The sequence below is a fragment of the Notolabrus celidotus genome, chromosome 12, assembly GCF_009762535.1.
Source record: "Notolabrus celidotus isolate fNotCel1 chromosome 12, fNotCel1.pri, whole genome shotgun sequence".
NCBI classification, from domain to species: Eukaryota; Metazoa; Chordata; class Actinopteri; order Labriformes; family Labridae; genus Notolabrus; species Notolabrus celidotus.
The window spans coordinates 30,214,437-30,241,520 of NC_048283.1; the positions used below are offsets into that span (position 1 = coordinate 30,214,437).

The following is a 27,084-nucleotide window of genomic DNA, read 5'->3' on the forward strand; positions in this document are numbered from 1 at the left end:
AGGTCCTGCTGCCTTTCTGGTAGAGGTCGGTTTTACTCCCCACGTCTGCAGATTTGAAGATATAGTGGATGATTTTTATTTATCATGGATAAGTGCTAGCGCTAGTTAGCATAGCCACATAGCTACATGTTCGTAGCTGTGTACCAAGACACACGTCTACATACTGATAAATAAAACAACAAGAAACACTAAATCTATGACCAATCGTTCAGAAAGGTCCTGCTACAGGCGCCTCTCCGTCAGGATCAGATTCTGGATCAGATTCAGAGGGTTGAAGTAACGCGATCTCTGAGCAGCCGTGTATATTCAGCCAACATGTAAACATTAGATCAACGTGCTGGAGAGCCGAGGCACATCCACTTCCGGAGGGGGCGTGGTCAGAGAGAAAACAGAGTGTTCTGATGAGGAATGAAGAAGAGGGCTTTTCAGGCATGCCAAAATCTGATTTCAAAGTGTTTTTTTGAGCATAAACTTTAAAGACATGTTTTGGGGACCTCTTAGACCAATATATATTGATGAAAAAAAGCGTGATATGTCCCCTTTAAAGTTTGACCGCAGCCCCATTCAAATGAATGGGGGAGACAGAGTTTTTGACCTATACTGCAGCCAGCCACTAGGGGGAGCAGTTTTTGTGGCAGCCTCACTTCAAGCCGAGCGAGATGACGTCCACTTTATATACAGTCTATGGTTCAAAAGTATAATGGTTTTCAACAAAACATGGTCAACATTTTCTGTTGACCTCACTGGCCTTGAATAAAAGGTAAAACACTTATTGGGATGTACTTTTATATGCATGTGTGTATGTATCACTATGCCTGCTTCTTGTCTGTCTGCTGGTTTGTCTCTCTGCTAGACTCCTGCCTGTGTTTTCTTCTGTCAGTCTTACAGCTATTTTTCCTGATTGCTAAATAAAGAGAGACAAACTTGCCGCCTCTCTGTCACTCACTGTGGGAGACTCACAAAGCACTCACGCACAACTGACCTACAAGTGGCCAGCTCTGCGTGTATGTCTGCATGTGTTGAAAGCCATCACACTCCACTCCCAATGGCAATTTTGACACTTCCTCACTGAGGCCCGTGCAAGTTATCTCCTACTGACAAAAACACACACGCGCTAACACACATATTTTCCTGCCACAGAGGAGCTAATTAAACACAACGTGCCTGGGTGAGAGCAGGACTGAGGGAAAGATGTGTTTCTGTGTGTGTGGTTGAATCATGCAGAGTGCTCGGTGGGAGAGAGACAGGCAGGTCAACTCTGACAGCTCGAAAAGAGGAAGAGTCAGTTTGAGGAGAGAGAGTGTGAGAGAGAGAAAGACAGGCACAGAAAAAAACCAAGGGAGAAACAAAAATAACTGTTCTGTTTTAGTTTTATGTGTAAAATGAGGTTGTGTTGAGACTTTCAGGAATTAAGCTATTCGCATATCTAAATAAAAGAAAGCAAATCCATTCTAAGGGGAGATCAATTATATGATGCTTTGGCACAAGACAGCAAAGTGAGGGAGAATTGTCCATTCAAAAAGATCCTTAATGAGGGAATTATATTGTGTACTAAGCTTTATTTCCATGTCCTGCTGCAGGCTGTTCTATAGGACACTAACACACAGATTTATTTTCTTCAATTATATATGGTTTTGATTTTAGGCAGATAAAGCAGAGGAAAGTTGTGCATAAATGCATTGACAATAACATCAAACCCTATTGAGTAAACTTAAAAATATGAATACAACATGTGTTTGGTTTTGCCAAGATTTCTGGATCAACTACATTACTTACACTACCAGTCAAAAGTTTGGACACACCTTCTCATTCAAGGATTTGTATTTATTTTAATTATGTTAAACACTGTAGATTAATACTGAAGACATCACAACTATGAATGAACAGATATGGAATTATCGAATGAACAAAACAGTGTTAAACAAAGCAGAATATGTTTTATATTTTAGATTCTGTAAAGTAGCCCCCTTTTTCCTTCATGACAGCTTTGCACACTCTTGGTATTCTCTCAGTCTGCTTCATGAAGTGGAATGGTTTCTAATTAACATGAGCCTTGTCAAGAGTTCATTTGTAGAATGACTTGCCTTCTTAATGTGTTTGAGACCATCAGTTGTGTTGTTCAGAGGTAGGGTTAGTACACAATGGATAACTCTATTTGACTACTGTTGTAATCCAGATTATGGTAAAACCAGATTATTTCATAGTGTTGATGTCTTCAGTATTGATCTACAATGTTGAAAATAATTAAAATAAATCAAACCCATTGAATGAGGTGTGTCCAAACTTTTGACTGGTAGTGTATCATGTAAAGAAAATTATTCTTTATTTCCTTTGTGCGTAGCATTGAGAAATATAACAGTGTTTATGAATCTACTATGCATAATGACATGGATGATGATGCTATTGTCAGGTTTTGATATAAACTTAATACAAGCTCAAACCCTCTTACTACTTTTCTCACCCAGGATAAATCCAGGACATGTGCATAAAAGCATTGGGGAAGGGGAAACTTCATGTTTGCTGAAATGACAGAACCTCCACCAGGTGTCAATAAGAGGTGTGTTGCTTTGGTCCATCAAAGGGACTTTATTTTAGGCGGGTAAAAGCCTGATAGAAAATTTGGAAATATCTTGTGGTGTCAATAATTTTGATAACTACATCTACTTTACTCTTTAATGTAAAATGTAATCTGGGAGCTCACATTCAAAATGTCTGACAATCACTGCTCAGACTGATAGAAAGAAAGTGTGTAAGAGTGGAGCTTTGACATTAAAAGAAAAGAAAATAGTAAAAAAAAAACAGAGAAATAGAAAGAGATTGTGAGAAAAGAAAAGACAGATGGGAGAGAGACAGCTATTAGGATCCATATGTCAGCAATCTAGGCCGTTTGTATTTTAAACTGAAATACCAACGGACCATGAATTACCAGGGGAACTAGCAGTGTACATTTGTATATACATCATGCATATGCATCTAATCATGTGGGATGTACACATTCACAGCAGGCAAGTTAGTGTGGGGTGAAACACAGGACAACCAGCTAACGAACCATTTGAAGTTCCAGTTAAGTTACACCATACAGCAGCACAAACCAAGATGAATGTCCAGGGTACATACATTTATATTATCATTCCCTCAGCTGCTGTGCTAGTTAATGCAAAGGTTACACAGAGTACAAGTGCTTTCAGTGCAGCATTTTTGTGAAGGAAGTCTTCCTTCTTCACAGAGTCAGCTTTAAATATCAGATAAATGTGTCGAAAGGCAATTTCTGAGTGCAGTAACAGGATGTGAGATATCTGCATTAAGATCAAACCCCTTCACTAAAACAAGTGTGGCAAAATGTGTTGGTTAATAATCCAATAAATATTTCACACAGTTTATGGATAACATTTCCACGCTACAAAATGTCGAAATCAAGTTTTTTTCTCAACACACATAAAGAAATGGAATTGGCAAATCCAGAATAACAGCTTTTCCAAAACGCTCTCCAGTTTTATGTGCCTGAAAATGCCAGCTCTGCATTTTGAACCAAATAAAAAAAGAGCTTCAAGATGGTTGAAATGTGGTCAGCACACTTTAGAGGGCAACTGTCAATTGCATGTAACTTTGACACAACTGGAATATATTAGCTATGACATAAATCCTGTTGTGAAATTTAGTCAAATTCTCTGGAAGAAGTCTTGAAGAAGGCAACACTAGTCACCTAGCTAAAACAGCTCTTAAACAGGCGGTGTGTGTCATCTACCATCCTGGACAAACATGATGGTTGGATTGTGCTAGCTCAAATACAAACATACAGAGTGGTACAAATGTCAAGATCTTAAAAAGGGGGAATACTGTATTAAAGCTGGGGTTGGTAGTCAGATTAAGATCCACTTTTTTGTTATACTGGTTAAAATGATCTTTATGTCCTGATGGCAATCAATACATAATGTATAGTATAATCTAATAATCTACAGCCGGAGTAAACCTGGGAAAACACCAACCAATCCCTGCCATCAGGAGCCAAAATATGAAACCAATCAAATCCCGTCCTGCCGTTCTGCCCGCCTCCTGCAAAGCGTACATTTCATGTTTGTGTTTTTAACTTTCACTATGAGAATGTTTTGGTGTTTTCTTACTGCTGAGTGAGACATGAGTTGATGTAGTGCAAATCACAAACGATGCGCTGAGGACCGGTTTTGAATCAGTCACCATCATATGGTCGCTAATTAGCAGCGCTCGTACATTTGAGCAGGGCGTCGTTTTGGAGGAGCTCCGAGGGGAGGGGGGGAGGGGTTAGACGGAGTCCTGAGGAAATGCTACATTCAAATTCACGCTAGTTTTCCGTGGCTACCAACCCTAGATTTAAAAAAAAACTTAAAAACAATTTGAAATGTATCTCCCCTAACCATCACACACACACACGCACATGCGCACACTCACAGTCACAGTCACACTCACACACACATACACAAGTAATCTGAGGGGGTTCAGGTTTAGCAAAAAGTGTAGCTGAGTAAGACAGCACACTTGGAAAGCTGCAGCTAAATAATTAAAGGGGAATCCCACCCTGAAATGGAATTCACAAAAGCTATTTTTTTGTTCTCTGACAGTTCGGTGTTTGTTGTGAACATGAGTTACTACATTCCAGAGAAACTAATTAGCCAGCAGTCTGACAGACTGAGTGGAGTTATGAGAGTGCTTCACTGGTCCAAAACTCAGCACAGTCAGTATGAGGATACATCATGCATGCTATGCTGTAAGATATCAGTGGCACATCACTCTTTAGCAGGATCTATATGTTAAACTGTACAGTGCAGCTAAACCGTGTTTCCACTGATTAACAGTTTTAAATTATACTTGACAGATGAATCCTCACCTGTTGCAAACAGGATGAAGACCTTTGGATGTCTTAGACATACATGTGATCAGCTACAACATTTTGACCACCTGACATTACGTCATGGGTTTTACCAGACCTCAGAAGGTGTGCCGTTGTATCTGCCGTTGGATCCTCTAAGTCCTGTAAGTTGTGAGGCGGGACCTCCATGGATTGGACTTGGTTGTCCAGGACATCTCAAAGATACTTGATTGGATTGAGATTTCAGGAATTCGGAAGCTAAGTCAACACCTTGAACTAGTTGTTGTGTGTTCCTCCAGGCAACGATCAGCATGAGCATCCTGACTGATCTGGAGCTACGCAGCCTCATATGCCATGAACTGTGATGCACTATGTATTCTGACACCTTTCTAACAGAGCTAACATTAACTTTTCATCAGTTTGAGCTCCAGTAGCTCTTCTGTTAGATCGGACTACATGGGGCAGCCTTCACTCCCCACACACATCAGTGAGTCCTGGCTGATTACGACCCTGTCCCCGGTTCACCGTTTTCCTTTCCTGGACCACTTCCTGTCAGTACTGATTGCTGCAGATCCAAGGACATCCCAGAGATCTGCAGTTTTTGATACGCTCTAACCCAGTTATCCTTACCATCACAATTTGGCCCTTCTCAACGGGTTTGTGTTATTATGTTTGTAATTTATCCTGCTTCCAACATGGGATGTTCTGCAGCAACTCATTTCTTCGTCATACCTGAATGTTGCTAATGTTAGCAGTGCTAGCACCACCAATCTTTGGTCCTCCTTCAAGGTTAACGTCATCATGTCTTGGTGGTTATATACCGGTTAAACAAAACACAGCATAAAAACAACTATCTCCATTTTTTAGATTAATCCATCAATTAATTAAGTGACATATGTAAGCGGATTTCTGGTGCTTGCTGACTGAATCAAATAAAAATATGCATATGTCTAGTAAGAGGTTTACATGGAATATCTGTGATGAAGCTTTGTGTCTGTGTGAGTGTGTATGCACCCCCGTGTGTGCATGTGTGTTGGTGTGAGTGGGTATTTACCTGTTTTGACAGCAGCAAAGCAGTGTGGGTATGTTGTCCTGTATTAACAGTAGAATCAGTAGTAATGTTTTGGCTCTTGTTACTGTGGAGGGACTCTCTAGACAGCGTAGCACCTTCAACACCAAATCCTACAAGACACAAACACACACATGAATAAAGCAAAAGTTCCTGACATGTTGTGAAGCTTTCTGCTGTTGTACAGTCCAAGGTACAATGTTTTGTAATTTAAATACAATTCAGGAACAGACTTTGCCTCTGCAAAGTATCATATAAATGTTAATATGTCAACATATATAGGAGCTTATTGCAAAGTATGAACTGTGAAAATGTTTGCCCATGATATACAGCACTTTGTTCTAAGTTTATCTTATCAAAAGATGGGACCGCAATGTATCCATGTAATATATTCAAATGAATAAGAACATATTCAATTTAACATTCGGCCTCAGGTGTCCAAAAAAAATTATATTTTCTGTCACTGCGACAACAAACAGGCTTAAGCCTAATCAGCTCAGACTCTACATGATCACATGACATGCATACACATCACATGCACACACACAAACACAAGCACACTATAGAAGTTCACAAACACACACACCAAACGCGCGCATACACTTTCCAAACAAACTTGAATGCCTAAAGCTACTTAGAACAAGGATTCACTCTGCATAAACTCAGCAGCAGCAGAAACGGTTTGGAAAAATGTATGACTGGCCAACATTCATTACCATTATCATTATCACCAACACCATAGACACACAGACTCAGTGTGTGTGTGTTTGTGTGTGTGTGTGTGTGTGTGTGTGTGTTTGTGTGTGTGTGCATGTGTGTGTGAGAGAGACTTAATGTGCAATAATGTGCATGCCTGAGTGTTTATGGGGAGACAGAGAAAGTTAATTAATTTCAAAGCCCTGTAGTGTGTGCCTAGCTGATAAGTCCCTCCCCACTACCCATAATGCTTTGCTGAAGTAGACGGCTGCAGCGCATTCATTCAGCCAATTAGCCCAGATACTGACACACTCTACAAATTAGTGTATCTCCATGCATGCGAGCGAGCGCGCACACAAACACAAACGCACATAATCTCTCCCTCACTTGTATGCACGCAAACATGCAAGCACACACACACACACACACGCACACGCACACACAGACACACACAGATAGGGTTCTGTGTAAACAAACTCTTGGACTGTCTGTCTTTGTGCCAGGGGAGAAAGAGGGGGGAGAGAGAGGGGAGCGAGAGGGGGGTGAATGCATATCAGTGTATAATTAGAGCAGAGTTGAAGTACTAAGTTTGTATTCTGGTGCTAAATTGGAAATGCTCAATGCAAATACATTCAGTTCAGAGTCAATTACCAATGCCAGACTCCAACTTAAAAACCTTCAAATCAATTTTAGCCCTTCTGCATTACCAAGATTAGCACTTTGCACACACACTAGATGGGCTGTCTTATAAAAAATTAAGTAAGTAATTCCTGACAAATTAGTTCATGCACAGTTCAGCATGAGTTCATGAACTGTATGGAAGAAAAGAAGCGAGAGAGAGATGGAGGAAGAAACAGAGAGATGGAGGAAAAAACAGAGAAAGAGAGAGGCAGAGAGAGGCAGGAAGAGAGAGTAAGCACGAAGTGAAGATTTACAAAATAAGAAGCGAGTTTCATTTGTTTCTCAGGCAGTTGGGTTTCCATTTCTCGGTCCCTGTGTAAATTATCATCATTACTGGCTTTTCCCTTTCAAATGATGTGAAATTAAATCTTTCCCATTATTGATATGAACACCAAAACCTTCAATGGAATCTTAAAAAAATAAAAACTTAAAATTAAAATGATATGACCTGTGAAATGTAATCTATATGTATTCATGTTCACCTTTCGTTCAGTCATTCTAGTTCATGAGTATATTTACCCTGCTTTGTGTGACGCGGTGTGTGTGGATGCGGGAGGTGAGTAGGGCACTAGCCATAGCAGAGAGCAGGTGCTGCTGCACCCTGGCCCCTGCTCCACCTACACCCTCCAAAATAGCTGCAGGGCCACATGTGTCAATCACTGCCAAGAAGACTGCTGGGACCACCCGGGTGAGCCTAGAAAGAGACTGGAGACATAGAGACAGATAAATATGTTGCACTTGTCTCTGGTTTTGAGTAAGCACCTTGACAAAGAGAACCACTGCACCATTAACATAGGTATCATGATTTACAGTCAGGCAATGGTTCAGTTTTCAGATGTAGACGTAGCCAAATAGATATTAGAAATATTTTCCAGATTAACAGGCATAATATCAGTATTGGCAGATAAATGCTTAAAAAAGCTATTAAGCAAGTCTGCATCTGATACGAGGGTTCAGCTGATATTTATGGCCGATAAGACAACGCATTAATTACACGCATACAATGACAGCTTAAGCACATCAACAACAAGCTTCAACATTTTGGCTGTGTGGAAGTATTTTGAAGTGTTTCAAGCAGACAGCCAAACAACTATTTGCATTACTTGTAAAGCATGGGAGGAAGAGCAAAACAGTGCTCCTTTAATACTACCAATTTAGTTGTTCATCTTAAGAATTGTCGTTCTTAAGCATCAAGGCATCTGAAAATAAGAACGAAAAGTGTTGGCCCCAGCAAATACCTGTCAGTAGCCTTCACTTCAGTCATTCAACATAGCTAAGAAAATATAGCAGAGACCAGCCTCATGTGAATCAGCTTAGCACGTGGAGCAGCGTGGTGGAAGATGCAGGCTTCCACAGTCTAACAATGTACTTGGATTGATATTGGCCGAAATAAGTTTGGAAATATCAGCAGACATCAGCAAAATTCCAATATATTCCTAAAGTGTGTTTATAAGTTTGTGATTTCATGCATGTGAACTTACAGAGATGGCTGTGACTCTCACAGCCTCCACAGTGGAGTGAGTGAACAGGTACCAGAGGGCGGAGCCTAACTCTGGGGTAACAAGGTGGTGGGAGGGGCCAGAAACACAGGTGGAGATGTTCTCTATGGCTTTAGCAGCCATGTGGTGAACGATGGAATCGTCCTGTAAGACAAGCATACAAACACATTTGAACATATTCGAACATATTCACTTTGGAACATCAAAAACAAGGTAAATTCAACAAGTATATCTTATTACTGAATTAATAGCTGATTTAAATTGGATTTGACAACTGGATTTTGCAATTGTTTTTGAAGCAAGCAGTCATCTCCACAGGAAATGCTTTCAACAACAATTAATAATACAATAGACTTTAGTGCTGTTAATGCATGTCTTACTAAAACTACTGACAACACCTGTTTCAAGATGGCAAACAACAACAAACTGTAAAGAAAACTTATACTACAAAATCTTAAAACTATGGGAAACTTTATTTGCTAGTTTTTAGGTAACCCAATGCAGGTGTCCACATAGAATAAACCTTCCAGAGGATTTTAGACCTCAACCACAACTCTACAAAACTGACCCCAGTGACCCCCCTCAGAGTAGTGACCCTACACTACGAGACAACACAAACCATATATCGATTACATAGTTTTAAAGTAAGTTTAAAGGAAAGTCTGCAGGATTACATAACCCTAAAACAACCACGTATAAGACATGGTTTATTTGCCAAATATGGCAAAGATCAGCAGTCCTATGTGTGCATGTGCACATGCACCCACAAAGCAAAGCATATCAAAGTCCTCAGAGTTGAAAACTTTTCTATATAAAACAGTATTCTATTTTGAGCAACACACTTTCTGGTTCATTGTGAAGTTTCACACTCAAAACTCGTTTACTGAGAAATGTCACAAACCAAAAGGCAGAAATGAACAAAGAGCTAACACAATCACAACCTGACAATTAGATTAGCTCTCAACATCATCTTGGTACAAAATGAGAGAGGCTGTGTGTGTGCATGTGTGAGTGTGTTTGGCTGTCAGTGTGTATGCTTATGTGTATACTGTATTTGCCCACACCTTCGCCTGAGTCGGGAGTTGTTTGTGTGCAGACAATAGGGCCACGCTAATGAAATCTCTGTGGAAGAGGAAATGAGTTTTTCCAGGAACGTCATTGTAGAGAAAGACAGGAAGTAGAAGAGAAGTGATTGCCTCTGTCAGATTGTTATTGTGTTTCACTGTGTTACATCACGCAGACGCTACCCACCCCAGATATGAGATACAATGGAGCCTTTCATAAATTAAGTTAACTGTGGTTTGGTGAAGATTCATATTAACAGCTGAAACATTAATTTCTCAGTGACAATTTATAATGCTCATGAAAGGCTCTGCAGTTGACATATAACAAAAACATTACAATGCTTAACTGTTGTGTGCCACAAATAACTGCAGCATTTTTGTACACACTGTGCAAATGAATGTCAAACTCAAAGCAAACTCCAACAATGACAACAATACTGCATTACAAATCTGTGGCAAGCTCACTCTGTTAAGCTCAAAAACAACCTACAAGTATCATAACACACAGCTGATTCACGGCATTGATTCTATAGTGAAATGTTAAAATATTTAAAGAAATACCTCTTTTATTTAGCCCATCTGTGTGCTCCTCAAACAGGCTCAGTTTTACACATAAAATAAACCACTTGTGTTTTATGTCTTTATGCTCCTCAAGAACTCTATCACAACGGCAGTATGGAGAATATATAAATTGATAAAGGATGTAAGTTGCACTGAAGGAATGGTTTCAAAGTGTTATTGTAACATTGTTATTTATCTGGATAGACTTCTGTATTGAAAACTGACCAGATACATTTAGTAATATCCACATTTCTCCAGACTGACTGCAGCTGTTTAGTCAGAAGCACAGACAGTTCACATGTTAAAGCCTGTGTTTTTATCATGCTCCCTATTACATTTCAAAACAAGACTAACCTTAATCCCATCTGTCTCCAAACGTGCACTATACAATAACAGCAGAAAACGACTCTTAAATAAGAGAATAAAATAAAGTGAACCTTTTCAAAGTGAAATATAAAATCTTGGTTTTTGTAACGAAGGAAAGGATGCATCTCTGACTTTCACATTGAACCAATGGTCAGGCTTTGTATGATGCCTGGCCATTTAACATTTGATATAAATATGAAGCACACTCCCTATACAACGCCTCAGGGGGACTTGAATCATAAGTGCTTAAATAGCATATCTATTAATCCAATATAACACCTCATATTGTGCATTCAACACCAAGGGACTGCGTAGCACGACAACATAATGAATCCTCCGGCACCCCTCCGGGAATCAGCAGAATGGTCTGTTCCAGCATTCCCCATGCTGCGTGGGCCAGCTCACTAATGAGCCCACGGGGGAGCACCCGCTGTCTGTGTGTTTAATAGACTGTAGCCCTGCCAGGAACTACACAGAGAAAGCAAAATAGGGAAGACTAAAAGAAAGGGAAAAAGAGAGAGGGATGGGTGAGGGAGATTTCCTTACATGTGGTGAGAAATAAGTAGCTGAGGAAATAGACTCCATCATTATGATGAAGATAGAAAAATGGAGGAGACTGAGGTAGAGTACATTATTCTCATTATAGTTTCTCCTAGTTGGAGAAAAAGTTCATCCAAGAGACACACTTACTGTAACACACTCAGTGTCCTACTTCAACCTCTCATTTAAACAAAGTCAATCATATAGAAATTACAGACATATTATTCATAGCATGGCAGGATGATTTCGCTGAAGGCCATCCAAGACTGTTTAAACTTGACACACAGACTTTGCCACTTTTAAAGGTAAATAATGACAGATCTGTCATTTTACATGAATTTCAATTCTATAATCCCCTCCCTCAGAGCAAGGACGCTTCTCGGATCTACAACTTTTCTGCCTCTGATAGATTCTGGTGATGTTTTTGTATTTGGGAGCCTCAGCTAAATGTTTGCAGTCCTTAAATAGTGTGCATCACTGTGCTCTGAGGTTCATCACGGGTGGCACACGCCTCACTCATCACTGCAAACTTTGTGTCAAAGCTGACTGGCCATCCTTGAGTGTACGCAGGCATACACATTGGCTACGTCTGATTTATTAATCTCTAACTGGCTTGGTCCCAACTTATTTCTGTGTGTATCTACAAAGATCTAAAAGACACTATGCCTTGTGTTCTTCCGACATCTAACAAATGTGTGTTCCCCGTGTTCGGACAGAGTTGTGTAAAGGAGCGTTTAGTTTTGCTGCTCCTACTGCTTGGAATAAACTCCAGAAGGACTTGAAATTGTCAGATTTTATTTCACTTGATGCCGTCGATGATCACAAATTGCACTTTATTTGCAAATTAGTTGCAATTTTAAATGATTAATTGTTTCTACATACTGTCTGTACTCAAAGTAATCTTTTCTCACAAGACTATAGCTTGTGGGAGCTGAGAGCTGTCCTGTATTCAATCATTATAATTAAACAAAAACTTGATTGTGATGTACATTTTTTGAAACAGTATTTAGGGACTTGTAATTTGTAATTAAGTTCAGTCTTACAGATCTTTTATAGGCAGCTGAAACACCCATTTTCAAACACCCTCACTTGAACCATCTCATTTTGACTTCTGAGTGGGAACCCTAATTCAAGACCAAGAAACATTGTTCTGATACTCTGGCAAAACATGTATTCAATAGTTTCCTGCTAAATATTAACAACTCCAAAATATAAAAAATAGGACACATATAGCTGCCTTTATTTGTCCGACTTGTTTTTAACAGCTTTTACAGGTTTTTCCTTCTTTCCTTTTCTCAAGCCTCAACAGGACAAACTCATTTCCTGGTAAATCGGAAATATTAAAAATCTCCTTGTTCTTTATAGCAGGGCTGACAGATATGATTTATGCACGTTGAACCCCTGGCTAAAAAGAGTTGGAAAAACCTCAGTTTACAGATGAAAGGAGTTGAAAGGCTGCAGGTACTGAACAATGAAATCCTGTCTTCAAGTGTCGATCAGTAGATTAGTTTTATATACAAACATGTTCGCACCTGGCCTCTGAGTCTCAAGTAGAAAGAGAAATACATCAGAAAACTACATCACATGACTTGATGCAGGATTTGTGTGAATGACTGTGTGTGCACAAGTGCGTGTGTTCACATGTCTGATGTGGTTTCCCTCTGTAATTAACGTCCTTTAGAAGCCAGTGCACCTGGTTTTGAATGAGCCCCTATGGCAGAAACACAGACACCATCTATCAGCCTCACACAGCACATCTAAAACCACTAAGAGCCACAGTCAAAGAGAGAGAGACAGACTGTCTGATTAACTAGCTAACAGACAGACAGTAAGGCGTGAAGGGGAGACATGTGGACAAAGCAGCAGAAAAAAGCAACAAGTAGAAGTGTAAAGTCCAGGTAGGTAAAGACAGGAATACTGCCTGAAAAGAGACACGAGGCACTGATGACACATAACCTGACATTAAGAAGGATGTGCTGATATAAAAGGGAACAGGAGGAGAAACCAGGAGGTAAACAAGAAGGTACATAGATTGAAATGGTCTTCATCATCATCATCATCTCTGCTTTAGGAAAAAAGACAGTTACTTTCATCTTAAGAAAATTTGCTAATCAATACGTCATAGTTTGGTACTTGCACCCGTTGTGTGTGTGTGTGTGTGTGTGTGAGAGAGTGTGTGTGTGTGTGTGTGTGTGTGTGTGTGTGTTTGTGTGCCTGGGTGTGTGCATCGACACGTAGTGGTCATCTTATGTTTGAGACACAAGGGTAAGACCTGTGACTGTCTTAGAGAGTCCCCCTCTGTTCTCCTCTCCTTTGTGGAAGATAGTGATAAATCATTAATAGACTCACCCACGCCGTGTGCCTGCATGTGTGTGTGTGCGTCTGGTGTGCGTGTGTGTGTGTGTATATGTATGGGTGTGTAAGGGGGGTTTCTGCTTTCTGCCCCCTGGCTTCTATCACTGTAATACTGTTCACACACACACACACTCTCTCTCACACACACACACACACACACACACACACACACACACACACACACACACACACACACACACACACACACACACACACACACACACACACACACACACACACACACAGATTTTTCATCATAGGCAGCAGAAGCATCATCTTGTTCAGGCTCATAAATAATTTCCTGCAGCTCAAGTCTGGCCTGGAAACCTGCCTTTCACTCCATGCCATCCAATCCCCCTCTCCAAGTACAACTCTCTCTTTCCCTTTCTGACTCTCTGCCATCTCCTCTCCCCCTCCCACTACACTGATCATTCTCTCTCTTCCTCTCTGTCACTCTCTGCCATCCCCCACTATCCCCCTCTTCACTGGTAAAAGCCCCACATTTGCTTTGGCTCTGCACCTCCCTAGTCGACCCCTATGTCTTGTACAACGATCTCCATCCCTCTCTCCAGTGCTTTACTTGTAAATCAGGAAGACTCTCAACAACAGCGGAGAGGGCTGGGGTGATCCAGGGGGTCAGGAAATGCATCAAAACCATACTGCCTGGAGCGCATTAGACAGGGTCTTGGCGCTGTATCTCAATGCTGTCATGCAATAAACAGTGAGTGGCACTGGATTTACATTTAGCATATTGGAAGACTATCTCTCTCTCCAGACAACACTACACAGGAGCGGCATGACTTAATATCAGAGACAACACTGAAGCAATAAACCCACAGTAACAACAATCCAGCTGGCCAAACATCAAATCAGATACTGTAGTTTCTAGAATTAATTGTATTGATCAGCCAAGAACAGTCACTTGCCAAATTTGCAAGTATGCCATTTAAAGCTGGGGTTGGTAATCAGATTTAGATACACTTTTTGTTATAGTGGTTAAAATGATCTTTATGTCCTGATGGCAATCAATACATAATGTGTTCTTAAAAAAGAACCAAAAAAAGCTGCTGTCTACAGCCGGAGTAAACCTGGGAAAACACCAACCAATCACCGTTTTTTGGGTGCCAAAATTTTAAACCATTCAAATCCTGTCCTGCTGTTCTGCCCGCCTCCTGCGCGTACATTTCCCCGGCGTGCACTCTCCGTCTCCTGCCTCTGCTTCCCCTGACTCTATTGACTGCCCCTCTCGCTCGACCTCGGGCCTGTCCCCTCTGACCCGATGAGGTGCTTTGCTCAGGACTGTAGTCCGGATCAGAGTCTAAAAAGCTCTCACCACGGGGCTCTGACAAGCAGAAGAATAAATGACATTTAGTAAGTCCTACAGAAATGTAGATGTTGTTGCGTCCGCCCGGACGCTGTAGGGATGATGAGCCGATTCGTGAACATGTTGAGTTTTAATAACCGATCACTGTCGGCCGTGATCACGACAACCAACAAAACAACAATCAAAGTTTGAATGAATGAAAAACCGTCAACACTGTAGGAATTAAGAACCTCTACACTGAACACCTTTAACAAACAGTAGAGTTGTTACAGTATTACATGTGTTATAACTTTTCTCCTGATATCGTGTCACCGGTACAACTGGATAATGCTAGCATGACAGTTGTGAGTGCTAACAGCAGCCATGTTTGTTTGTGTTTTTAACTTTCACTATGATAATGTTTTGATGAGGACCGCTTTTGAATCAGTCACCATCATATGTTCGCAAGTCAGCGGCACTCGTGCATGTGAGCGGGGGGGGGGGGCGTTTTGGAGGAGCTCTGAGCTCTGAGGGGAGGGGTTAGACGGAGTCCTGAGGAAAAGCTACATTCAAATTCATGCTAGTTTTCCGAGACTACCAACCCCAGCTTTAAGAGAACATTTTTTATTGTGAATCTCACTTTGCTCCTAAATCTTCAGAACCGCACAGGAACACAGCAAAGTAAACGTCATACAACTATACATCCTTCACAGTAAACTAAAATTAAGTTTCACCTCAAGGTTAAGAGCAAATGATAAAGGCAATTGATGCTTCTGCATTGTTTAGAGTTGAGTTACGTTTGAGTTCCCATTTGATCTAGTTAGCTTAAAAAATGCATTTTTAAGCTGCTTTTATGAAATGTAAAATTATTGTTTAAAGCTAGGGTTGGTAGTCACAGAAAACTAGTATGAATTTGAATGTAGCATTTCCTCTGGCCTGATGGCAGGGATTGGTTGGTGTTTTCCCAGGTTTACTCTGGCTGTAAATAGCAGGTTTTTTTCACTCTTTTTTAAGAACACATTATGTATTGATTACCATCAGGATATAAAGATCATTTTAACCAGTATAACACAAAGTGGATCTAAATCTGACTACCAACCCCAGCTTTAATTTAAGTAACTAATTATTACTGCAATACTCCATAAATTATTGGAACATCAATTCTACAAACATAACATAAAGCTTTTTATGTCTTGAATTTTTTTAGAAAACAGCAATCTTCCTGTATTAAACATATTTATGGGTAACTTTTCAAAAAATTGAGGAACAAGATTTATCTTCGAGTCTCAATATGCACGAGTGCTGTTTTATGTTAATTCAAAATGTAACAAAAACTCCATGTTTTAAGCTAAATTCTCGTCTCATTCCCCCCAGTTATTATCAAGGGAGAGGGGAAAACAAAGGGAAGCAGAATGCATTAGCTGCCCTTTGGGAGGCTTATCACAGCTGTTCATGTTTGATGAGTGAAGGCCCGCTCAGAGCAGAAAGTGGCACAGAGAAATTCATTTGCACATCCTTGTATAATGGGTGTTGCTGGAAGTTTGGTGATTCAGTGACTAGCTGGGGGGCAAGTGCTTAAGTAAAGGTGATAGGCAAGCTCAGTATTAACATAACAGACTGCAGGGAACATGCTTGCATAAGCTAGCCAGATTCTCATCCAAGTTGCAGGTTTCTAGTAACACGGTTTATCCAACAGACATACATGTGCATGACAAAAATTTGAATATCGTGAAAATGTCCTTCTCCAGCAGGACTCAGCACCTGCCCAAACTGGCCTGACCTGAACCCCATAGAACAGGGGTTCCCAAACTTTTCAGCCGGTGACCCCCAAAATATAGGTGCCAAAGACTCGGAACCCCCACTGTCCCCCAAAGTGATTTAATGTGGCTTCATTTAGCTGGTCTGCAGAAAATGAGCCTACCTCCATGAGCAAAAGTCTGTGTTTCCTGTGCTGTTATGAATTAACCTGCTGCTACTGATGCTTTTGATAATTAACTGATCACTAACACTAAACTTAGGAGTCATCTGGAAACAAAGAAAGGCAGAAAACTCATTACATTTTCTATTTTGAAGGTTTTATTTAAAGGTTAGCTACTATTTTTGATGATATTTTTTACTATAATGTGTAAAATGAACTATTTTTAAATAACTTAAAAAAAAAAAGAAAACTCTGGAAGACATCTCACGACCCTCCATTTGTGTCTCCTGACCCCCCAGAGGGTCCCGACCCACACTTTGGGAAACCCTGCCATAGAGGGTCGGCGTGACGTGTCAAGAGGAAGATGAGGAACACGCAACCCAAAAATAAAGACCAGCTGAAGCTGCGATCAGAGCTGCCTGGGCTTCAATAAGACCCCAGCAGAGTGAACACATGAACGTACTTTTCAGATTTTCAACATTTCTGAATTATCATGAGGTTTAAGCCGAATTCATAAAAATGACATGCAATGAATATAGAATATGTGAAAGTTCACATTGTTGAAGTATAAACTATGATATTGCAAGTTTTTGAGATGCAGCTGTATTGTATCTTCTTCTGTCTGAAAACTTTCTCTGTGACTTCATGAATCAAAAACACTGAGCTGATCAACAAAGACCTGAAACTGACCAGGACAAAGATTGTTTCCCTTATTTCTGTACTGGCCTACAAATGTTGGTTATGGTGTTTTAGCATTAGAAATGACTTTACTATATTTTACTGGAGGTAACCATATGACATGGATATAAACAACCATACAGATGTCTGTGAAATTACAATATGATGTGGTTTAGTGTGACCACCGTTTTAACTCCAGAAAGTGTAATTTCCATGGCACAAAGTAAAACTGTTTAGACAGCTAGGTGCAGTTCTAACATAATAAAAAATAAACTTATGCATCCACAGGAATAAACAGCCAGTCAGGAAGCAAAAAACGAAAGGGGGTGGGGGGGGGCCTAGGGATGAGTGTCTGGTCCCCAAGGCTGTATGTGGTGTGTGGTGGTGGTGTGTGTGTGTGTGTGTGTGTTTCCGTCAGCCTCCTCTCACAGCTCAATAATGATAAATAAGTCAACCTCCCCTCTCCTCCCCACAGCCCCTCACTATGCTCCTGTCACACACACCCCACCTCTGTTCATCTACACCCACCCCCCACCTTTACACTCCCAGTGGTAATGAAGCAACAGTAGGTACTAGCTGACAAGTGTGCAGAGTTTCATCTATATTCATTCTGCTAGTTGGCCGCCACAGTGAGACCCCCTCTAACTGTGAGAGACAAAACAACATCCACCCGTCTCCTCCTCGCTTTCTACCTGTTCACTGCATCCATTAGTCTCACCTCCAACAGAATTAGTCCTGTTCGGCAGTGATGGCCAGCCACTATAATTATCATTCAGTGAGCATATAGGCACTTGCTCAATTTAATGCAAATACAAGCAAAGCCTTTACAACAGGTGGAGCCACTCTTAAAGCCTCCCATAACTTCCACATATGATGTCTAGAGTGCATAATGCAGTGAAGTTATTGCTAAAGTCAATCCCTCATCAGACCAGGTCAACAGTCACAACATATTGTGACAATGATACATAATCTAGAACACAGTTTTATATCTGGAGATATATGCGAGTCATTTTACTTGCAATTGTATCATCTAGAGTCGTAATTTATCATTTTTGTGACAGGGAAATTATAATTAATTAGAAATATAGAGGAGAAACAAAGAAAGTGAGAAGAGCAGAAATGGAGAGAGTTCTCTATATTTTTGCTTGTGTTTCTGCTCCATCTACTGTATCTGTGTGTCTGGAGGGCCCTAATTGCTGCTGAGGTCAGGCTGCTGAGCAGTAAAGGGTTGTGTTTGATGCAGGTAAAAGTGTGCGTGCGTGCATGTGTGTGTGACTGCTCTGCATGCCCTTGACTTGCAGCTGGAAAACAACGCTTTAGGCCCCCACAGCTGCCTCATCATTACTGTTCACAGGGATCCCCTGCCACACACAAACACACACACACGCACACGCACACACACACACACTTGCAGGCGCACACTGTGAGAGAGACTTAGTCACAGCTACACAGGCACAGACACAAAAAACAGACACACGCAGACATACACAGAGACACTCACCCCTTCCCGCAGGCTCCTCATTAAGCCAGTGTAGGCGGCAGCGGGAACGAACCACAGTCCCTCTGGGGAGCCTCTCTTCTCCTCCTGATAGAGAGACATAGAAAAGACAGGGAGATAGGGGTGAGAGGATGTGGGGGTACGGATGGGGGAGTGAGGGCAGTGGAGGAGCAGAGCAGGAGTGAGAAGCAGGCAGAGATAATGTGGAGGAGATGTGAGAGGAGAGCAGTGAGTAGGGCAGGAAAGGGCCCAGTCAGGAGGGGAGAAGAGGAATGAGGAGCCATGACATCTTGATTAGTTGGTTAGCATGTCCCTCTGAGAGCTTGCTTTCTAAACCACTTAAAATCAAGTTTATTTATTCATCCAAATATGTATTTTACTGAGAATCAGAGCATGGGGCAGCATAACAAAAATACTTGAATTAATTTGATTATTTGAGTTGTCATTTGGAGTACGTCACAGTCTTTTTTTAAATAATTATGGAAAGCAAAATAATGAACTCTTACCATACTCATGAAAGTTTAAAAAGTTAATATAAAAACCACAAACTTTAATAAGTATTTGTATAAATAATTAATCTATAAACTACAATTCTATCTCTTAACTAATAATCCTGAAACGGTCATACACTTTTTAAATCACTGAAATTGCCCACCACAATAAGAGACAAAAGTATTGCTTGATAATCAAAAGTTACTTAACTGGTTGGTTAGGAAAGGCTTCATCAACTTATTGTTCTACTCCTCATATAACTGTAAATATCTGTACTTCTTGTAAAGCTTAATACAAAACACACAGTTATGGCAGCACAGTCTTACATTCCACAAAAGTCACATTATTTCAACTAATATTTGATTTCATTTTCATGAAACACTGCTGATTCGTCTGCTACTTTTTCAGGCTCTAGGCTACATCTAACCTTGAGGAAAGAGTCAGCACTGGAGGCTGTAGCTAATCGTTGTCATTGACTGGTGCTGCAGAGAGAGAGAGCAGCAAGGCAGATGATTTTGCCTGGGGACACTTAAAGGGCTGTTCCACTTTTCTCAAAAATACATTTTCTTTGCCATTAAATATGTGAGTGATTCCATCCGACAGGATTAATTCACACCCTGCGCTCGGAATGATGATAGCAGCTCACACTGATGTTGATCAAGAGTTTCTACGGGATGTGCTGCCAACGAAGCCTGAGAGAATTTAATAAAGTACTACTTAAGGAAACATTTTCACTATACCCATCAGTAATTTTCATATTCAAATTGCTTTGTTAACTTTTGGTTTGTACCTTGAAGCTATACGTTGAAAGCCTTATAAAGTTTCCATTCTGTTTGTCTTGTTTGTAAGTTATATCCAACCTGAGACTCTGAACAGGAACCCACTAAATGGTAGACTGGCCAGTCCACCAGGAGGCATTAGAACAACAAATTACTATTGGGTTTTTCAAATCAGATGAGAAACCCACAGAGCAATAAAACTGGTGTAAATCATTAGTATCAACAGAAAAAACACAAATAGGTGTGCATTGTTTATATCCAACACTCAATCCTAATAACCTAAAACTTGTCTCTGCCATCGTGTTGCATAAGAAACCCGTTTTCAGAGCTCTCACTTTAATGTCACTAAACTGTCATTAAAGCAGCCGGAATATGAAGAGACTACGTGGCTATATATTAACACATTTCTTAACATATTTTTGCATCATCAATAATAAAGTAACGGGCAAGTCCAAGATAACTTTAAAAAGGTGAAAGCATCTTTAATTATACAACGATCTGCCATAACATTATGACCACTGACAGGTGAAGTGAACAAACTGACTTATTTTTTAGGCAGCAGGTGAACATTTTTTCAAAGTTGATGTGTTTGAAGCAGGAAAAATGGCACATGCCCTGCGACAGGGTCATGGCCTGTGTGGCCCGGTGCTGCAGAAGACCAAGTGGAACTCAGACTGCTGAAAAGTTAATGCTAGCTCTGATAAAAAGGTATCAGAACACAGTGTTTGTAGATTTTTGTGTAAAGGGCTGCATAGCCACAGACCAGTCAGGGTGCCCATGTGGCTCCTGTCCACTGCCTTCTGCGCCTACAATGGGTACGTGAGCATCAGACCTGGACTACAGAGCAATGCAAGGCCAAAACAACCCTGACCTGTTGGGAGTGGGGTCTACACATTATTATTTTTATTATTATTATTATCTGATAGATTCTGGTGATGTTTTTGTATTTGGGAGCCTCAGCTAAATGTTTGCAGTCCTTAAATAGTGTGCATCACTGTGCTCTGAGGTTCATCACGGGTGGCACACGCCTCACTCATCACTGCAAACTTTGTGTCAAAGCTGACTGGCCATCCTTGAGTGTACGCAGGCATACACATTGGCTACGTCTGATTTATTCATCTCTAACTGGCTTGGTCCCTACTTATTTCTGTGTGTATCTACAAAGATCTAAAAGACACTATGCCTTGTGTTCTTCCGACATCTAACAAATGTCTGTTCCCCGTGTTCGGACAGAGTTTGGTAAGACAGCGTTTAGTTTTGCTGCTCCTACTGCTTGGAATAAACTCCAGAAGGACTGGAAATTGTCTGATTTTATTTTACTTTACGCCTTTGGCTCCATCTTAAAAGAAAGACAGACCACAGAACAGTGCCTGTTTTTAAAAAATGCTGTTTTGTGATCACAAATTGCACTTTATTTGAAAATTAGTTGCACTTTTAAATCATTGATTGTTTCTACACACCGTCTGTATATTGAACTGTCCTATTTATTTTGACGTGTGCTGCTGACCTCTTGGTCAGGTCACCCTTGTAAAAGAGGTCAAACTTTTTGGGGCCAGGGGCCCCTTACAGGTGAGAAAAATTGTCCATGGCCCCCTCATAATTGTAACACAGATTAAGCACATTAGTGATGTGTCATGATCAAAAGCTGTGGCTCTGAGAGCCGATGCTTTATAGTGAATCAGAAGAGCCGGCTCACATCGACGGAGAGACGGCTCCCAGTTTTTTCATTTCCCTGCTTAGCTCTCACAGTACTCAGTCCCAGCTCTGCTCACAGCAGAACTTTGTTTTGATTGGTCAGCATGGCGGCCATGTGGCCAATCATATGTGAGGATATAGGATACAGGTGATGGAGGGGAGGCTGTGTATCGTGGCTTCATCTGTTCTTTCAGAGAGAGTCTTCTTGAAGACCGGGCAAAAACTCACTGAGAGGAGAAATCGGATCAGCCCATCCAAACTGAGTCATCTGATTTTTCTCAATGCCAACCTGAGGACATCAATAATGTTTGCTCCAGTTTGGTTCTGGTTCTGTTTACCTGAGTTGGTTCTGGTTCTGTTTGCTTGGGTTTGGTTCTGGTTCGGTTCTGGTTCGGTTCTGGTATGGTTCTGGTATGGTTCTGGTATGGTTCTGGTTCTGTTCTGTTCTGGTTCGATTCTGGTTCAAGTCTGGTTCGGTTCTGTTACATTCCGGTATGGTTCTGGTTCGGTTCTGGTTCGGTCCTTGTTCTTTTCTGGTTCAGTTCTGGTTGGGTTCTGGTTCGGTTCCGGTTCGGTTCTGGGTCAGTTCTGGTACGGTTCTGGTTCGGGTCAGGTTCGGTTCTGGTACGGTTCTGGTTCGGTTCTGGTTCAGTTCTGGTTTGGTTCCGGTTTGGTTCTGGTTCAGTTCTGGTATGGTTCTGGTTCGGGTCTGGTTCGGTTCTGATCCAGTTCTGGTTCGATTCGGCTCGGTTCTGGTTACGTTCTGGTTACGTTCTGGTTACGTTCTGGTTACGTTCTGGTTGAGTTTGATTCTGGTTCTGTTTGCATGAGTTTGGTTCTGGTTCTGTATGCTTAAGTTTAGTTCTGGTTCTAAACCTAACCCTAATCCTAACCCTAACCCTAACCCTAATCATAACCATAACCCTAACCCTAATCATAATCATAATCCTAACCCTAAACCTAACCCTAACCCTAATCCTAACCCTAATCATAACCCTAACCCTCACCATAACCCTAATCCTAACCCTAACCCTAACCCTAATCCTAACCCTAACCCTAATCCTAACCCTAACCCTAATCATAATCATAACCAAAACCCTAATCATAATCATAATCCTAACCCTAAACCTAACCCTAACCCTAACCCTAATCATAATCATAACTCTAACTGTAACCCTAATCATAACCCTAACCCTAACCATAACCCTATCCCTAATCACAACCCTAACCCTAATCACAACTATAACCCTATCCCTAATCACAACCTTAACCCTAATCACAACTATAACCCTATCCCTAATCACAACCCTAACCCTAATCACAACTATAACCCTAACCCTAATCACAACCCTAACCCTAATCACAACCCTAACTCTAATCACAACCTTAACCCTAACCCTAACCCCAACCCTAACCCTTATCACAACTCTAACCCTAACCCTATCCCTAATCACAACCCTGACCCTAATCACAACCCTAACACTAATCATAACCTTAACCCTATTCCTAACCCTAATCACAACCCTAACCCCAACCCTAACCCTTATCACAACTCTAACCCTAATCACAACCCTAACCCTAATCATAACCCTAGGATCAGGGTGAGAATGTTTTTTAATAGAATAAATACACACAAATGAGGCAATTATAAGTCTTCTCATAAAATCACCGTACGTAAAAGGGGTTTCAACACAAACCATTAGTTTTTGCAAAGTTCAGGTAAAATAAACCGCTACAAAAGATCCTAAATTGAGAGCCGTTTGGGAGTCGAAAGAGCCGGCTCTTCTTTGGGGGCCGAGTCAAAAGAGCCGGCTCTTCTTTGGGGGCCGAGTCAAAAGAGCCGGCTCTCTGAAAAGAGCCCAACTTCCCATCACTAAAGCACATGCTTACTACCATTTACACTCTTAGTTGCCCTTGGAACTATTTGTATTGTAAAACGTATCAATGTAAATACTTCAGACCTGTACCCTAGTGATAAACAGATAACACTTCAATTTGAATCAAGTAAATACCACTTGTATTCTTTAAAACAGAGGGTCATTTCATTCCTTGTGGACTCAACATGACAGCATTTAAGTAATTGATAATTGATCTTAAACGCTTTCATAAAATTAACAGTAACAAGACTCACATATCCCTTTGAGTCACCAAATGGTATCAATGGTAACAATGGTGTATATGCTGTTTTATAATGACACAGCACAATTTTATAATTTATTAGAAATGTATTCAAATTATTTCACGGACCCCCAAGCTATGGTTCGCAGACCCCCAGGGGTCCCAGGACCCCACTTTGAGAACAACTGAGCGAGAGTACGGTAATTGAGCCAAATGTTCCATAAAACATAAACAATATACCCCCGTTTTCTGTGAATGCATGATTATGAAGTGAAGGAGAAAAAATGTGAAAAAAGTTGCACAGTGTCGCTGTCTTTTCCAGCACAGCGTGCACTCAACTTTCAATGAATGGGGATGTGTTTTGTTAATAGGGTCAGGTCAAACGCAGCCATGTTGAAATAATTTCCCAGGACTATATGTGATCTTCCAGGACATTCGACTTTTTCTCCCATTTTCCAGGTGTTTTCCAGTACTGGAAAACTGGTCAACTGTTTTCCAGGTTTTCCAGGTTTTCCAGGACATGTGGGAACCCTGCACTGAACAGCTCAAGCAAAAACAGCTCCTCTGTGGCTCAGTTTCAGCTTCCTGTACAGGTTGCACAGCACAATGCCCGGTGCACTGTGGACTTTTTGGGTAGACCTTCAAGTGTTAGAGTATGTTGAGCTTATGTAGCCAGGAGCAAAGGGAAAGGCTGGAACTTTGAGTGGTTTTCAAGCTATTTTATGTTGTTCTGACTACACTGTCTGCATTACACTTCTTCGAGATTATAAATATATTCATGGGTGGCCCCAAAAAAGAAAAAAGTTCAAAATCTTAAAAAAGCTTTTTGGATGTATGATTTTAACCATTACAAACAAATATCGACATTAGTGCTGTTTAACAGCTGACATAGATCCCTGAGAGATGAAAAAAAAAAACAGTTCATTATTGTGTTATTTTTGTTCAGAACACACTGGCCTCAGAGGAAAAACACTCGCTCTTGTAGGAGCTGAAAAGTCGATTTCTTAAGAGCTTCTCCAGGACACTGATGAGATTTTCCGTGGCTCCAGGAGAGTAATAAGTGTAATCAGGCGAGGTGATTGATTTTTGAAGGTTATCCATCAGTCGTGTAAATAAAAATCTTACACTTAATCTACTTGGCTGGCTAGATTGAGGTTAACCGGAAATAAATTGGGATCACCTATTCCAATGAAGTCAAATGAGGGCTCCTCCGCTCCCTCTCTCGTAATTTTCAGGTCCGGGGGTCAATTTGCTTTAAATTCAATTTAGTCAGCATTTAAATTAAACTCCATTACCTAATGGCAGAGCACACGGTTTTGTTCATTTCACTTCAGATCCGTCTTTATCTGGTCTGAATAATAAGAGAACGACTTGATCTTCCTTACATCTGACATAAGTTTTGTGTTCGATTCATTTTGACGTACAATTACAAAAGGAAGGAGTGATGATACATTATTTACTTCAGGGTTGAGAATAGGGAAAAGTTTTTTGCTGAGAGATTACTTTAACCATCCACATGTAAACAGTGATCTCTTTAGTGCCTTCTGACAGTCTAGAGGTGCTCACTACATTAATGTGACACTACGAGCCAGTTTGTCTCAAGTGTTGTTTGCTCATATTATGCATAGCAAACACAAAATTGGGACAGCTTGAGAGCCTACAACTCTCTGTGGTAGTTACAAGCTGGATGAGTAGTCCATTACTTCTAATAATAACATTTAAACTAACAGATTGAATGACTTTTCTTTTCCTCCATCAGCTGATTAGTGTGACAGTATTTATTTGAGATTGAATCAATTAACCTCACACACTTCCCGTCCCAGACAACAGCAACATGCCCAGATAATCAGTAGCTTAAGACGCCCAGACATTTTTCAACACTCATGTCTTGTTGTCAGTTTACAAGTCGAGTGATGATTCAAACCCAACAGACTGTCAGATCAAGCAAAGATCTCACAATCCCTTCTGTGTGTTAGTGTAAACACAGTCTGGTGTTGGTCAACACCCCTGACTCTGTGATAGGAACAAACTTAGTTGAACATGAAGCCACACAACACAACTCCAGCTGATCAGCATCTATATGTCTCTTTATATAAATGCAGATCAACACATATGTGAATCTATATATTGTGAATGACTGCAGCATGCTCAATATCCGTGTCTTTCTTTTGGCTTCAGTTATGCAGACTGTACCTGAGAGGCGATGAGGTAAAGGAGCTCTCCTAGTGGTGGCAACAAGAACTGCTTTACTTTAGAGTTCTTCAGGTTGTCTCTCAGCAGGTCTGTTAATGTGGACACAGCCTAGAAGAGATGAGAGAGACGTACACAGTTCCATCAGCACTGCTATTTCTATCACAATAGGAAAATAAACAAACAAACTGATAAAAACAATTAAAACTAGACTTCATGCTCTATTGATCGTAATATGTATGACAAGACAATTCACCACAGTTTCATCAACAGTTGTCTGGGTAGTTGTCAACAACATTAAATATAAGTATTTGAGTATTCTTATTGCTAAAAAGTAAATAACTCCATATGTTGTTTCAGAACACGACAGGGTTTTTACAAATTGAGATAACATCTACAAATAATCTAAAATATGTAGCCGTGAATACATGTCAGCCAACATGTCTGCCCTCACTATGAAGACGTTCTTTATCCTCATGCTGCTGGCTCTTCCTTAAATTAAACTGTAGCATGTAGCAACAAGACTCAGCCATAAGCTGCATCAGTACATCAGATGTCTTCTTCAAATGTATTCATGTATTTCCTTTGAGTCAACACTTAATTTATGTGCAGAACTTGATATGACTGCATTCCCCTTTTTTGCATCTTATAACTGGAATGAATCACAGATTATTTTTAAACCTTATTCCAATTACATTTCAAATTTGAGCCTGATATTACATTTTAAACTCCAAAATAA

At 40.6% G+C, this 27,084-nt stretch overlaps 1 protein-coding gene across 3 annotated transcripts in view; it reads right to left on the reverse strand.

Moving 5' to 3' along the window:
• Positions 1-27,084, reverse strand: part of ulk4 (unc-51 like kinase 4) — a 91,451-nt gene that overhangs the window by 47,987 nt on the left and 16,380 nt on the right. For all 3 annotated transcript variants that reach the window (XM_034697892.1, XM_034697891.1, XM_034697893.1), the window contains exons 18-22: positions 26,349-26,456; positions 19,075-19,158; positions 8,771-8,932; positions 7,809-7,994; positions 5,898-6,025 (exon numbers count right to left, since the gene is read on the reverse strand). In XM_034697892.1, the coding sequence (XP_034553783.1) occupies positions 5,898-6,025; positions 7,809-7,994; positions 8,771-8,932; positions 19,075-19,158; positions 26,349-26,456 (668 nt within the window). The remainder of the gene's footprint in view (positions 1-5,897; positions 6,026-7,808; positions 7,995-8,770; positions 8,933-19,074; positions 19,159-26,348; positions 26,457-27,084) is intronic.